The 16,668-nt window shown below is 36.9% G+C and overlaps 2 protein-coding genes and 1 long non-coding RNA gene across 3 annotated transcripts; 2 read left to right on the top strand and 1 right to left on the bottom strand.

Moving 5' to 3' along the window:
* Window positions 1-314: 314 nt before the first annotated feature.
* Window positions 315-6,354, bottom strand: nae1 (nedd8 activating enzyme E1 subunit 1). Its single transcript, XM_079484067.1, has 20 exons — window positions 6,200-6,354; window positions 5,716-5,819; window positions 5,571-5,631; window positions 5,396-5,426; window positions 5,235-5,306; window positions 5,026-5,105; window positions 4,828-4,937; window positions 4,479-4,588; window positions 4,321-4,383; window positions 3,910-3,973; window positions 3,728-3,819; window positions 3,590-3,649; window positions 2,435-2,568; window positions 2,061-2,136; window positions 1,924-1,963; window positions 1,691-1,777; window positions 1,489-1,581; window positions 1,305-1,419; window positions 1,111-1,160; window positions 315-993 (listed from the first exon to the last, which is right to left on the bottom strand). Exons 1-20 carry the CDS (start codon window positions 6,247-6,249, stop codon window positions 884-886), a joined length of 1,602 nt encoding a protein of 533 aa, XP_079340193.1. The 5' UTR covers window positions 6,250-6,354; the 3' UTR covers window positions 315-883.
* On the top strand, window positions 5,726-16,338 carry ca7 (carbonic anhydrase VII). Its single transcript, XM_079484196.1, has 8 exons — window positions 5,726-5,868; window positions 9,735-9,822; window positions 10,197-10,394; window positions 11,546-11,664; window positions 11,776-11,871; window positions 12,309-12,371; window positions 13,481-13,636; window positions 14,460-16,338. The coding sequence occupies exons 1-8, from the start codon at window positions 5,836-5,838 to the stop codon at window positions 14,580-14,582; spliced, it is 876 nt and encodes a 291-aa protein (XP_079340322.1). The 5' UTR covers window positions 5,726-5,835; the 3' UTR covers window positions 14,583-16,338.
* Window positions 7,339-8,722, top strand: LOC306899775. Its single transcript, XR_013787225.1, has 3 exons — window positions 7,339-7,588; window positions 8,341-8,400; window positions 8,523-8,722. It is a non-coding gene; the product is annotated as an uncharacterized lncRNA (long non-coding RNA).
* Window positions 16,339-16,668: the final 330 nt, after the last annotated feature.

Here is a 16,668-nt window from a genome sequence, read left to right as displayed (position 1 = left end):
TAAAAAAAGACAAACGGTGCCCTCCGCTGGATTTAGGCTTTAAAACACACAGCAATTAATTGACAATTGTCTCAACATTTCAAACCACCCAAACTTCTTGGCGTTCCTAGATGAACTAAGAATCAAAAAAGGACTGGGAATGAAAACAGAAGTTTATGTGCCAGTTATTGTGTTCTTCCTGCGTCTAGACTTTCTGGTAGGTAAACCTAGCTATTTCCTAAACCACAGAGAGCTCTCTGCTTTCTAGACAGGCCATAGAAACACAGCACTCCACCCTACAGCGAGAAATCACTCTGTAATCTACTCAAATTCACAACAGCAGCTCACCGCACTGGACCTTGGTGTTACACAGACACATATAGAAAATATTTGCCTTGTATAAACAGTAGTTCTTCAGTTACAATGACAAAATGTCACATGTTTTTACCATATGACATGAAAACTAAATGCAAGACTTGTTTACCCAAATATAAAGCTGTAAAACAGCTAAATTATTGGTGAGGACATTTACCAGGGTCACATGTTTTCTCACTTATCTTAATTACTAAAGTAGTCATGCTACTGAATGTAACAATTAGCTGGACGCACAGAAAGTTTTGTCCTACCACCATAGGTCACACTTTTATAACAAAAGTAATTTAAACCACACTAGTGAACAGAGACCCATTTGACCATCTGTTTAACCTTATTCAATCATGGGAATATGAGCAGAAAGACTACAAACAAAAGCATTTTAAATACGCTGTTTAATCTTGTCAGAGCAACACCATCAATCGACATAAGTAAAAACAAATGTAGTACACAAATAAGTGAAATTGAAGATTTTTCTCATCCCAGTGGAAAACGTTGATAGTGTAATGATGACCAGTTGGAGAAGACTGTTCTACAGCTGAAAAGTAGCAGAAGTCTGTGCCATGGCGTTATAGATGAACGTGTTGTTGAAAGGTACAAACTGATGTGTAATGATTTTGATGGCTTCTTGAGCTGCTGTCCCTATAGGAAAACCACAAGAGATCTTACTTACATACAAATCCATATAGTTGAACTGGCCATCACATGCATCAGTGTGTGACCAGGTAGTCTGTCATGTAAAAGCATGTTTATATTCACCTCCCAAAAAAGCAGCGACTGTGTGTGGCTCGGCAGCTCCGTAACGACAGCTGGGAGACACAAAATTAACATTTACACTTAATTATAAACAGAGCGACAGGGAGAACGGGAGCATGTGCGCTTTTTTACTGTCAATGTTATAAAGCATATTTTCATACAAATATTCGTCAAGTACATATAAGGGTTAAACGTACAACTCATGGATGTAGTCATCTTTCACATTGACGTTCAGACTGTACTCCTGTAGAAGACTGTTTACACATAGCTTCAGTTTATTAATGTCTTCCTCCACCTGGTAATTGTAGACACCTAAAAGAACAAGCTATTAACATGATATTCTGAGGCATTCATAGACATATCAATACAAACTGTAGTGACCTGGGTAACGTGAGTGTTGTTGATAGAATCGTTCAACTGAGCGGAGCATGAGGTTGAGGACCATCTCACTGTCTGAACTGTCCATGCAGGAGGCTGTGGAGAGAGAAATAACTACCTGACCACATCCACGACCTATTGCTGAACCTTAATAAACATTCAGGAATAAACCACAAGCCATCCAACCAATCCATAGAAAACTTACTGATTTCATCTTTATTAAAAGCGTCTACACTGTACTCCTCTGCCAGAGACCTGCATCGCACCACCCTGAGAAAAGCTGCATTCTTACCTGCAGGGAATGAAATGCAACAGTTACCATCCCCACACAACGCCAGAACAACATACAGTTATCATAGATTAACTAGATTCGTATTTTGTACTGAAACATTCATTGTTCGTGGAGTGATATGCATGTTGAACATCAGCAGTACTCACAGAAGAGTTTTATTTCCTGTTCTGAGATGCTCTCTGGAGGCTTTGAAATAAACATACAGTCATTATTAGTAGCATCATGAAGCGAATGCATTTAAAGTGCTATTATCACAACTCAGTATGTTTAAAAATATAAATACCTTTCCAACTGAGTGTAAAAGTGACTCAATATGTTTGGACACGACTGTAGCATCCTTCATTGCTTTTTCTCTATAGCTGAAATTGAAGGTGGCAAACAAATTCATATGTCATATCAAACAGTCTAGTGTATCAACATAATCTCTAAAATTTAATTTAAATTCTGGAGTCATCCAAAGTGAACACGGTTAGCCATACAAAAACCATGATAGTATTAATAACAATATACACTCACTTAAAACACATATCTGAACAATAGCCAATTGTTGTGATCCATAATTTAGTCGCTTTGTAGAATTTCACAAATTCATTATAACTAGAACTTTTCTGACTTAGTTTGAATTCTAATCCCAATAAAATAAAATAAAATACCTACACATTTTGTAACTTGATAAATTTGTCTGAGTCAGCGATCATGTCTGGGATGATTCCGCGCACAGGCAGGTTTCCACTTCCCTCATTTCGGACAAAGTCTCGCACTCCACGTGCCATCACCCAGAAAGACGGGCTCTGTGTTAACACGCAAACAAATCCAGTGGTAAAAGATAAAACAATAACATAGCACCATTGGCACAGAGTTGAAGGGTAAGTTTTGAGTTAACAAAACCAGACAAACCCAACCTGGTTTAGATCAGGTTCAGCTGTAGCACAACGCTTGGTATAAACTTTTTCTGTCAACTCAGAGTTTGTGAGGTGCGTGCACCTGAAAGTGTGACACGTGCAGCAAACAGCCATTCATATGGAACATGGAAAGCATCATCTCTTTGATTGAATTCTCGAGAGTATCAGCACAATTAAATTTTCAGTTGACAATGAAGAGATTATTATGAAAAAAATATCACAAGCTGAAACACCTTTACAAGTAAGGAATGAACTGCTTTAGTGAAAGATTGAGAAGGCAGCTACTCAATATATCATTACAGAATCAATGATTTATATAGGTTTACAATTAGATCAAAAGATAATATGTATGCTTTGTTACTTCAAAATTCTTTATATATTAATGTTTGTTTATTTTAGCATGTTTTGAATGCTATGGTTAATTATTAACTCATATAATAATTATATGAATGTGTTTTGAATTATAATCAATACATGTAAATATAAAATACAAATGAACACTTAGCATCAAAAGATTTTCTCTCTAACATTTTTTCACTTTAAACTTTTTGTAATGTGGAGAGATACATGGGGAGTGGCTTCACTGCGTCAGATATACGTCACTTTTCTCACAGCTGATTGGTTCAGTTTTGGTTTGCGATCTCTAACCCAGAATAAATCCTGCCCCAGAGCAGGTTAGCCATGTAGCCTAAGTTACCATGGCGACGAAACCCATTCAAAACCAACCCAACCAATCACTTGATGCCAAAAACTCAAGAGTACGCTCAAACTAAACCCAAACTAACCTGGGTAAAAACTATACCGGCTTCATGATACAGGCCACATGAGAGCTGCTAGCAATGAAGTTATCGTTTAAACGTTGCATATAACACACACATATGATAAGGAATGCAAATAGAAAGCTTCAAACCTGCGACGTAATGTTTTCACACTGCTCCATGTTAAAAATGTCCTCCACTGCGCTGGAGATCTATATCAGGGAGAGAAACAAAGGTATATACATAATCAAGTACAGCACGCAGATAACCTTTGAGGTGAGGAGATCTACCTTGGTGGGGTTTAAAGCCGTATTCACATTCTTGATAGCCTCCTCAAAATTCTCTTCATCCTCAGGTGTTCCAGTCTCATTCTTAAGCATTCCTGAGAAAACAGAAGAATTAAAAACCTCATAAAAACAATGGCTGTAAAAATAATGGCTGAATGACAATATGATTACAACCAATGAATGACCTTCTCTGATGAGTTGTCTGAAAGCTTCCTTCTCCTTATAATTCTTTGGTAACTGTGAGTTGTGCTGAACCAGAGGACACATAGGATGATTTATATTTATGCATTTGGCAGACTTTATCCAAAGCAACTTACATTGCATTCTATTATACATTTTTATCAGAGTACGTGCAATCTCTGGGATGGAACCCATGACCTTGGCATTGCTAGCGCCATGCTCTAACCACTGAGCTACAGGAAAGGCGATAAGCCACATATTTTAAGCCAGTGGTTCTCAGCTCTGGCCTGTGAGATCCATTTTCCTGCCGAGTTAAGCCCCAACCCTGATAAAACAGATTCATTTATAAAATGGCTAAAATGGATCTTGCGGGCCGGAGTTGACAACCATTGTTATAAGCACATTTCAAGAATTACCTCACTATACCATTTTTCCAAGTATTTGGCAACAACAATAATCCAGGGTGTATGGCTGTGATCCTAAAACAAACACACAGAACGCAGGCAGTCATTTACAATAAACAAAGTATCATCAATTACAATTTTGTCATGGTAATCGCCATCTTTAATCTCACCTTCTTCTTCATGTTGTCCAGGTCATATGACTCAATGTGGTTCTTCAGCTCTGTAAATGGCTGATCTAGCCTTAGGTCCTCCAATGCATTGTCAGGATGAGACTCAACCACTACAAGTCAAAGACAGGCCCTTTAACATAGTCCAGTTTCAGAATATGTAGTTTATCTAGTGAGTTGTCGAGTTAGTCCTGCATATTTAGGCAAACTTAAGGTCCTTTTAAGGATATATGGATGAATGAACTTCAAAAAAAATGCTAAATAATTATCAATCCCTTTTAAAGATTACTGCAATAACAAAAAAAAGTAAAGAAAGATAAACTCATTAGTCAACCAAGGACTATTGTTCTACCTGTATGCTCCTTCACAGCTAGCCTCATGTAACCAACAAGCCCATATGTTCTACATACAAGGAATGGCACACCAGCCTCCCATAACACAGTGGCCAGCCTCAAATATGTGCTGTCAATGTAAGACAAAATAAAATACATGACATTTGAAAAAAACAGCATCTTAAACCAAAGAAGTAGATTGTTTTAACGGATATTACCTTTCTGGAAGCTGCACACTGATTACCAGACTAAATCTGTGAAAAAACTCAGGGTCATTGTCCAAAAGTTTATCAGGACTCTAAAGATAAAAAAACAGAATGTGATGTTAAACAGAGCACCATAAGAAAAATGAAACAATTTAATATTTAGATAACATTTTTACTATAAAATTCGATATTACATTTTAATAGCAATGACAAAATCTGACCTCCTCCACAAAGTTTCCAGAAACATCACTGTTAAGCTCCTGCAGTAGTTCAGTTGCAGCCTGAGCTCTGTTCTGCAAAATAATCATTAAATGATTTATAAGTAGATCACATTCAGTTTAGATATATTTTAAGCATAATTTGAACACACTGCAGTGCTTACCTTTCCAATACTGTTGCTGCTAAGGAAAAAGCTGCAGTAAAGAAAATCAAAGTATCATCATGTATTAATAGACATTACTGTATGTTTATCCTGACATTTTCATTTCTTTAAAAAAAGAGCCTTCTTAGCATAACGGGTTAGGAAAACACTAGAGAATGAGAGTAAATATACATACTTGTTTCCAACATCCTCTCCTGACACTTTATGCCCGTCAACTATAGTAAAGGCTCCAATGCCTGTGACAGAGAGCAGTTAATGCATTGGCACACCCAGATAAATGTAAGTGTCATGATTCAATTTGTATTAATTAACACTGATACCTGGCAACACGAGGTTCTTAAGGATCTCTGTGCCAGATGCAGTGGCATTGATGAGACACACGTGTGCATTTTCAAGAGCTTCCTGTCCATGATCTCCCCACAACCTGAAACAAACGCAACATGGAAAAACATGGTAGCTGTATTAAAACCATGGTAAATTTCGTATGGAAGTTCATACATAGGATTTTAAAATACTTTTGAGTATACAAATACAGACAGAGAGCACTTTAGCTAAACAACAAGCAGCCTCGCGCTTTATAATATGTAACAATCGTTATTATCAGACTAGCTTTAGATATTACTAAAATTAGTGAAGTTCGTTTAGGTAGACACATTGAAACGTTATCTGAAATTAAAATGTATCGTTGGGCCTGTATGCATTGATGCGCTATTGAAAAACCAAAGGCTAATGTCCGTGCTAAAATATAATCATTGTGCATGTGAATGCCGTTGTCTGTGTTTTAAAGAGCCGATAGACAGGTACCTGAGCTGTCGATCGTATTTCTGTTCTTTGCTCGCTTTGTGGTCTGTCATGGTCCTCTGTCTGCTGCAGCTTGATCCTACCCGGCACCGCACTGTTGCATTATTTTCAGATCGACAGCAGCAGATTCGACGCGGAGAAAAGGGCTTATCCTCTGTTTGACCACTAGAGGGAGCCAATAAAACGCCTTTTAAGTGTTGTAGTAGCAGTCAGAAAGCTTTCTTTTAAGAAAGGCGTCACATAACAGCATGTTGTTCTGCCAGCCACCTAAGGCAGAATTATTTAATCCTTTAGATCAACTGAGCAACTTCTCTTTTCTACTATTCTGTTGCACTATATTGCTGTTGTTCCTATTGATTTCAATTACCAATATGTGTCAGTTGGCTACAAACCACGAGATGGTAATATTTAATGACTGCTTCGGTTTCAGACGCACTAATCAGCATTGATTTAGAAAATGATAGTTATTAAGTTAACCAAGCTCCCAGACAGCATGCTGTTGTGTTATTGTGTGCCATCACTTTCAGTGTTGTAGTATGTTGTTAGAGCAAAGAGTAAACACAGTCATAGGGCATGACCGCACGTTTTGCTATAGTGTTTTTATACATTTTTATTGCAGTCAAAGCTGTTTGTCTTGACCTTGTGGCTTGGGCCATTCACTTTATCATTCACACCCACTTCAGTAATGATCACTTGGGTTTTATTCCGATTATGTAATAATTTACAGCGAGGGTTTATTTGTGAGAGAGGGTGATGTTCATTTTTGGGCAGTAGTTTTTATCCTCCTGTTTTTAACTTTCTAACACAAAAACAGCCTACAACAATAGGCCGACTATCTTTCGTTATTTCCAACGCATAATAGTTTCATTTTTAAACAGCACTTAAAAATAACAAAGTTAGGAGTTAGACCAAAAAATACACTTTACCAAAAAAGGCAGGTTTCAGAATGTATTTACCGTCACAAAACCTTATAGCACACGTGCATCTGGCAGACAGCTATTTGAAGTCTGCATTTTCATCTGCAATGCATCTGGCAGATTTTGTTTGCTCAACTGCCCTTCATCTCCGAGCAGGCCCGTCGCGACAAGGCAAGCAAACCAAGCAATTGCTTGGGGCCCCGAGCTGGCCGGGGGCCCCGAGCTGGCCTGGGGCCCAAAGACAACAACTGGTTAAGAATAAAATGCAACGACAAACTGAGCGCCCCTTTGACAGTCAATGCAGTAAAGTGCAATGACACTTTTATTGGGATCCCCCTCAAGGGGCCCCTTTCGTGATCTCTGCTGCCGGCAAAAACAAAACCTCCGTCGGCAGTCATGAAGCGGAATTATGCTTCAGGATCCCAAAAAAGAAAGAAGAGAAAGGAAGAGGAGGATAAGAATAAACAAGATAGTGGTAAGTGATAAATTACACTGGATAAAATAGCTCTTCTTGTCTTGGTGTCATTTTGCAGCAGGTAGGCTTGCAAAAATATGTTAGCTAACGTTACCTGTAACCTGCCTGACGGCAAATGCTGCTTGTAACGAACAGTTAGTGCAACTTCGGACGGAATATGGTTACATACTACTGTAATATGTTTTTAAACGGGATAAGGAAGATGCAGATCTGTTCCAGAATCACTGTTTATCGTATTTAATGACATGACATTGCTATAGCTTTGTAATAGGTTTTGATGAAAGTGGCATAACGTTAGCATGCTATACTAACTATTCCACCGTGATGATCTATTTACCAAATGGGGGGGTTAGGAAAACCACACAATAAATTCCGTGCATCAAACATTAGCTTGGGATGTTTTTAAGCATTAGTAACCCTTAACAAAGTGTTAGGAATATCTGGTCGTCTATCTATGTAATGTTTATAGATATTTTAAAATGGTTTCTTAAAGGTTTACAAAAAATGTTTAATCATTACCCGATACCTAATATATTATATGATAGATATAATGTGTGTTACAATAAACTGTTAATTTACAGCACTACTAATAATTAGTAAACATATAATTATAATTTCATTGTTTGTTAACAGTAAAAAGACTGTTTGCTAACAGTTAAATGACAGTAAACTAAAGATTAATTAACTATCAATTTACCATCTATTAATGATTGTTATTATTAAGTGTTACCATCTTTTCTTTCTCCCTCAAGGTGCTTTGCTTAAATTTCTCAGCCCTCAGGCTCTTCCTAAGGAGACCTCCACTGATGAAGGTAGAGTGAATTTCTCTCACTGAGCTGAGCTGTTAATAGTGACCTCTTTCAATATGCTAACAGTGAAATGGTAAAACGTACTTCACAGGTAATTTCAGATTTTTTTTCAATTATTTTCCCAGCTACACCATCAACTTCATCCTCAACATCAGATGCATCACTTCTCAGTGCTGATGTTTCCTCTATAGCACAAGGTACCACCACAAGCTCTAGAATTACAGCTGATATCCTGCACAGCCCAGAGTTTAAACTGATAAGTGTGTGCTGTCATATTGTTAGAAAAACAACAGTGCAAATCACTATTGAATTCCCACCAAACTGTGTAAATACCAGTCACTTTAGCCCATGGATATTTCAGAATGTTTAATATACAGTAGTGCCTGTCAAATTTCTAGGTGTCAGACACTCAGTGATGAATTCTGTACCTCGACAGATGGATTATATTGATAAAAACATTATTTTTCCCCAGCTACACCGTCAATAGCATCTCTCACAGTGGAAGACACTGCATCCAGAACAGAAATTTTCAATGTATATTTGATTTTATGGTACAGTGGTGTTTTTTGTTATGCACATTATATGCAACAGCAGTATTTGCACTGTAATTTTATTTTATTTATGCACAGTATATGCAACATGAGTATTTGAACTTTAAACATGTTTTATTTATGCACTGTTTATGCAACAGCAGTTTATGCACTGTAAACCTTTTTTATTTATATAAAGTGTGGTTGAACTTAAACTTTATGGCTATGCTGTGGTTCCTGTAGGCATTGCGGGTGTGCGGGCGGGGCGGGGGGTTGGGGGGGCCTCCATGTCCATTTTGCTTGGGGCCCCCAAATTCCTTCAAACGGCCCTGTCTCCGAGATGTCTGCTGTCAGATGTCACAGAGACCTCTAGAAGATGTCAGTAAGATGATTTAGAATGGATGTACAAAAACTCTTTCTAAGATGTTTAGCAGGTGTTTTTACAAAGCAGATGTTGTCCAGATCTTTAGCAGACATCTCACAGATGCACCTGTGCTATCTGCGGGTCATTTAATTATTTTTTATTTAAAAGATTTCATGTTTTACCTGGGAAGAATTCCTGACAACATGATTTCGGTCATCTGAATTCTTCAAGCATTTGCTACAAAAAAAAAAAATCAGAAATAATGTCAACACACATAATAAGAATTCAGGCTAATCCCAAAATTGGTACTCTGGTCTCGTGTCTGTTGAAATCGGCTTTAGAGAGGGCGGGGAGTTAGCGGATCAGTTCACATGTCGATCAATCAAACCGCTCTTCATTCACCTGTTATTATTGTACATTCCCACACCTCTTGCGTCTCAAAGCGCTCAGCCGCGGGACCTTTTCCTTATACCTGCTATAATACAAGGACAGCAATGACTGGCCATCACTGGGGATATGGAGGAGTCAACGGTAAGTGACGGGACTTGATTCTTATCAAGTGCAGATCTCTTGTCAGGAGTTACTCTCTGTTTTAATTTATTGTCCAGTCGTCTATAGTTACATTCCCTGATTTTGTGTAGCACAATTATCAGCTTCCTGCAGTAGACTATATTGTTAGAATAGATGTTAATACGAGATTAGTCCAGTTATCATTTAAAAGGATTTAACCAGAATGCATGTGAGATTGAGATGTCAAGAAGACATTGAACTGTGCAGAACATTGAAAAACGTCTTACTTTTTTATATCAGCTAATTTGTAATATCACTCACATAGCCAGACATATGCATTTATTTATGTAAAGGTCCTGTGTGTCATTGAATTTCTATTTCAAATTATGTTATAGGTCCAGCTGAATGGCACAAAGCTTATCCCATTGCCCAGGGTAGCCGTCAATCGCCCATTGATATAGTCCCTGGCAGTGCAGTTTATGATGCTAGCCTGTCACCTATCTCGCTGTTTTACGACAATTGCACCTCCATCAACATTACAAACAATGGCCACTCTGTGGTAGTGGAGTTCGTTGACATCGATGACAGATCAGGTGGGTATCAATGACAACATTTTATTGCTGGTTTAAAAATGTTATACCGTCAAGGAATGACATTGAATCTCAGGGTGTACTGTTAATGTTTCATAAAAATAACCACTATTGACATTCATGGAATTATGTGTCTTTAGTTCTAAATAACATATTGCCTGAAGTTTATACAATGCAAAAATTTAACATAATACCTGTGTCGTTCAATTCTGTTTATAATGTTCTCAGTTTATAATGTTGTTAGTAGAACTCTTTGTGGTCTTCACAAAAATGTCAATAAATCAGTATATGTATGTCCTAAGTAGTTGCAATTAATGTTGCAAAAAATAGTTAGCTTTCCTAAATAATTGTGTAAGTGTGTTTTTATGTATTTTGCCTTAGAGTCAATTTGAAACTTTTTTTGAAAATTAACCCGTTTAAAACTATGTCTATATACCTTACAAAAAAAGTGTTTTGAATTTTCTATTCAAAGTTTTTATGACTCTGAACCTTAGTTTTTTGGCCCATTTTACAGCTTTTAAAGAAATCAAAATCTATTTTGTTATGATTACCATATGCAAATGCACAATTTAAATGTGGTAGCTCTGTTCAGACAATCGTCACCCAAAGAGAAGTGCTTTAATTAACACGATTGTCAGTACTTGTGGCTGTTCCGTGCATTTACATTTATGCATCTGTCAGCGGCTTTTTCTTCAAAGTGACTCAGTATGTACTCCCAGGAAATTGCACCACTGACCTGTTGTTAACACTGTGCTCAACAAGTTACGGCTACATGAACAATAATGTATGGAAAGCACACAGTTGTGTAAAAGTCCTCTATTCTGAAATGTTGGAAAGTTTTGAAATACATATGTGTGCTTTGGACTTGACCACAGTGGTTAGACAGAAAGACTGTCACATGCTTTGACTGACACCAGCTGTATCATCACAGACATGCTGGCTGTGCAAAACACCAATCCATTTTATATGTAAAATGCTTAATTTTTTACTAAATAAGTGTGTTTAAATTTCTATTTTACTTAAATTCACAATGTACCTTAAACACAAGTTCATGGCTAATTTACAGTAGCACGCAGATCTGTCGACTCTATGTGTGTCTTGAGAAACAAGGCTGCCTTTACAGGCAAAGTAAACTGCTTTCTTTTCTCTTTCAGTAATCCAGGGAGGTCCCTTGGACAACATGTACCGACTCAAACAGTTTCATTTCCACTGGGGAGGGAAGGGTTGCGGTGGCTCTGAGCATACGGTTGCTGGAAAAATCTATCCATCAGAGGTGACGGTGCAGAAAATTTACAGTTACTTATTCACTTTATGTACAGTATATACAGTATACACAGTTTGTGGTTTATCCATCACAATCCTGTGAACTCTTGATTCTCTTCAGCTTCATCTGGTTCACTGGAACGCTGTGAAGTACCAGACCTTTGGTGAAGCCGCAGCCGCCCCTGATGGTCTGGCTGTCCTCGGTATCTTTCTGGAAGTAAATATTTACTTCATTCACTCCTTTACTGATTCACAGGGAATTAGCTCAGTGCTGTTTTAATTTAAAGGTACCGTTTACCCGAAATGAAAATTCAGTTTACAGTATCATTGGGTTCCAAATGTAAATGAGAAAAGCATGACAGCCACACCGTTTAGCTTCATTGTGTGGAAATGACAGGCAATGATGACTGATGGTATCAGTCGGCTTTTGTATTCCATGAGGGAAAGATAGTCATACAAGCTAGTAACAACATGAGGGTAAGTAAATAAAAATTGAGCTTGGTGGGATGTATATATTTGTTAATACTTAAGGATATTTACAGCAGTAGGCTACACAGTGGAAAGGGCACATCACACAGACTTCATGTTTACAGACAAATAACATGCTTTTTAATATGACATATTTTATTTTTGTACCCATTCTTTTTTATTTAGATAGGTATTGAACACAGAGGTCTTCATCAGATAACAGATGCCATGTATATGGTGAAATTCAAGGTATGTTTATTTACATTGTAACAATATGAAGTCGGGAACTGTTGAGTTTCTTGAAGGAGAGACGTGAGTTTCTTGGGAGTGTTTGAGAGATAAAACGTGAAATATAAAACAATTTATGTGTTTAGGTATTGTCATATGAATAGGCAAATGGCTGCGGTACTTCGGCCCCTTTTTTGCATTTTTGCATAAACAAATGCCTCTTTCCTTTGCATTGGATTTCATTTGAAAAAACTTATTTGAAATATGTTGAGTAGTTTCTTTAAAGTCAAGATGGTTTAAGAGGACCTTTGAAACCCCCCAACAAAAGAAGAAAAAAAAATGTAACCCCTATATTATATGCAATTTGTGATTTCATTTATTTTCTTAGCATAGTTAATTTTTTTTATCTTGAAGACATACATTATTTTATTTATGCATGTTTATACTTTTTTGGTCTTTGATGGTAGGTAGGATTACATTACGTTGATATGACTTCAATTAATTAAATAATGAATTCCATCAACATTTCTTAAATAAAAAAATGTCCTATAAAAACTGACAAGCTTGTAAAATGCCATATTATTTGCCATGGAGTCTGAAGTGGATGTCAAATAAGCTAGTGAAGTGCCATTACAACAGTGTGCAATACACTCACCTTAAAAGGGATAGCTCAGCCTAAATAAAAATTCTCTCATCATTTACCCACCCTCTTGTCATTGCAAACCTGTACGACTTTCTCTCTTCTGCCGAACACGAAAGATGATCATTTGAAGAATGTTGGTAGCCATACAACGATGATACACATTGACTTGCATTGACTTTGTGTCTATACAAATAGAAGTAAATGAGTTCTGCCATTGTACGGCTACCAACATTATTTGTGTTCTTCAGAAGAAAGAAAGTCCAATAGGTTTGAATTGACAAGAAGGTAAGTAGAATTGATGACTGAATTTTATTTGGTAATTTTAAGGTGAACAATCAATGAGGCCGTCTGTCGGTTGGACATGCCAAAATGGCGGCTCGAAAACTTCCAATGTCTTCACCTTTTGCTGTTGGTTTTCAATAAGTTAGCCACTAATTGAAACATTGTTTTGTCTTATTGTTTTGTCTGCTTGTTTTTTTTCATGTAGGGGACTGTTGCTGATTTTAAGGGCTTTAACCCAAAATGCCTCCTGCCTCTCAGTCTGGATTACTGGACATACCCAGGCTCTCTCACCACTCCCCCCCTATTTGAGAGTGTCACATGGATTGTTCTGAAAGATCCTCTTTTTTTGTCAGAGAAACAGGTGGGCTGCTTTTGTGACTTCTGTTTTTCCTTATCTGAAAACACAAAGACACTTTACCAGTGGTTGTTAAAGGTATTGTGTGTTGTCCCAATTATCACCTGCTCTGTTTGAGGATGACAGATTATGAAAATAAATGGTTGGGGGGAGGTGGATGTGGAAAGTGTGCCCACGTAATAAAATAATGGGTGAGATGTAAATTAGTGTCGTCCACATTATTCGAATATTGCCTCTGTTGAATAACCCTAAGACAAAACATGTGCTATATGGTTGGTTTGATGCATACCTGTGAATTAATATGGATGTGTCTCTTTAAGTTATTCAGATGGTTAAGTGTCTTGTTCTTAAGTTTACCAACTATGCCTTATAGAAGGCTTAAAGCAAAAAAACACCAAATTTCCAGCTGATACTACAGTTATGTTATTGCAAGCTACAGATGAGCCCCACAGATAAGTAGTTTACTTGTGTCATACTGTAAAATGAATGTTCAATTAATGCATTTTAATTTAGTTTATATGAATGTATACCTGATTATGAAGAAATCACATCTGGTTTGTCCTGACTGCAAGAAGGACATTTCAATAATGTGAGCAGGACAGCATGTTGGCTACATAGTCATGACAGGAGCCAGTCGCACCTGACATGAGGCCACAATACTTACATTTGTAGAGTTTATAACAATAAGTGATGAACAATATGTGGAAAAAGTTTAGAAGATTTACAGCCTAGTTTCTTTTGACATATAAGTGTGTATTTTCATTTTGTGGATGTACTACTTACTACTTTTCCCCCACTTCTTTTTCCATGCGACTGTATATGAACATAGATGGGAAAGTTCCGGACACTGAATTTTAATGGTGAGGAAGAGGACAGCCGAAGGCGAATGGAGAACAACTTTCGCCCCCCTCAGCCACTAAAAGGCAGGACAGTCCGGGCCTCTTTTAGATAATTTTCCCTGTTGTGATCCACTCTTTCAAGAAACTGTTCTAAAATAAGAGAGATTTATGGAGAAAACAAACTATCAATCCTAAGGTGCATGTCAAACACCGTTTTGTATATTGTTGAATTCAGGTATATCCACAAACTGTAAACATTAAGAAATACTATTCACTGGATCAACAAAGTGCTTAACATCAAAAGGAATGGCAAACTCAATGCCAATAAGAAAATACTTGACAATAGCACTAAGGTTATTTGTACAATTTAGAATTAATATTTATTTTTCTTTTCCATCTAGGAGATTTATATGTAGTATGAGTAATAAGGTTGTATTGGAACTCTTTGTCTAGTGCTTATAGGTCTGGGTGGTGACCTCAAACATAATGCAGCTTGACTTTGACACTGAGCTCTTTGAATTCAAGGCTATATGTGTTTAAATCCCTTCTCATCCATCTTTATCTGACTTGTGCACACAGATAGTTGTTGCAGATGTCTGAGATATTTGTGCTTCCAAAGGTTCCAAACTAATGTGGTCAGATTAGTTGGCTGCTGTTTGCATTCGTACAACTTTGGGAAAGGGTCAGAAATCTCACCCTATTTGACCTGTTAATCTTCACCAAAGGCTCTTTTGATAAGGCATGTGTGATGTCACTTTATAGCTGTTTAAGATACACGGCTCTTCTTGGAACATATCTCATTAACACATTAAAAAGGGTATAAATACACTGGACTGTATCACTAATAGGAGTTGATAACATTATTTTCAAGCTTGCAGCTGTATGTTGGTTTAGTTGCTATAGTTCCATGAATTCACTGCAATCACTGTAATGAAATATGCTCCTTATGTTTACAATGAAGCCTTACAAAAGCTTTTACAGTAATAAGGTGATGTGTAGAGGTTAAAATGAATGATGGATAACACCGTTCACGCTTCAGATAGATGTTAAATATAGTTCCTTTTATCACTGTAATTCTTAATGCAGTCGCTGGCATGGCTTTTGGAGGTAAAGTGCATTTGGCTACAAAAGGGATTTTCACTTTGTGGTGGCAGGGACAATATCAACCATTTTATATTTAGTTTTTAATGTCTATTTACGAAATAAAATTATTTTAATATTGTATTTGTCATCTGTTTGTCGTTGTTGACTGTTGAGCATTAAATTGTAATTGTTGTTTTTGGACATGTAATGTCTTTTGGACAATGCAAATTATAGATATGTTAAGATCATGAACATAACCATGGCATGTCATTAGACAAACAACAAGTAGGCTACATTTGGTTTCAATTTAAAAACAATGTATTTTTTTATTCATTGGTATACATTTATCTCACTTTCTGGCTTTACCTGCATGAATTTGTTCAGTTATTGTAATGTCGTAAGATTCATTGAATTGTTGTTCCCACTGTAAATGTGTGGTTGGTTACTCATAACCTCCAGATTTTTGCATGAACAGGAATCCTTCTAACATAAGCAGTCATCCTGCTCATCCTCTTGGTCCTGCTGCTGGAAGCAGGGAGTGGTTATAGAGTTTATTCTATGTCACTTGACACTGGTTATGTCATGTCACACACAGGACAATAAATTACTACCACATCAGGTAAAGATGGAGACACAGACATGCAGTCTCAATGCCACAATGATCAGATCATGGCGAGTTTTTGCTATGTATACATTTATTAAGCAAATACACCACATTAGCTATTTTAGAATTAAATGTGTAACAAAATGGAAACAATAAACCTATATTTGTTGATTCTTTTGCACAACAACAACTTCACTTGTCTTATGTTCAGAACAGCAGGCACATGCATAGTTGCATTTAGAAAAAAATGGGCCTAAAATAGGCCTAAATTCAACACTTATCCACAAAATAACCCGATAAAGTCATCCAACAGCAATGACTCACATCAAGACACTTGAAAAGTGTGATGAAGATCCAGGTTAGAACATTGAAATTTTTTTTTGAACTTTTCCTAAATATATTTGATATTCTTGCGTAAAAGTGAATATGAACTTGTTTTCTTTATTTGAGGTCTAAAAAATACAGAGCATCTTTTCTGTAATTTTGATCGGTTTCTCTAGTAAAAAGTTTCT

The sequence above is a fragment of the Barbatula barbatula genome, assembly GCF_947034865.1.
Source record: "Barbatula barbatula genome assembly, chromosome: 1".
Taxonomy (NCBI): domain Eukaryota; kingdom Metazoa; phylum Chordata; class Actinopteri; order Cypriniformes; family Nemacheilidae; genus Barbatula; species Barbatula barbatula.
The sequence above is the reverse complement of the archived record's forward strand: the minus strand, read 5'-3'. Positions and strand labels throughout refer to the sequence as shown.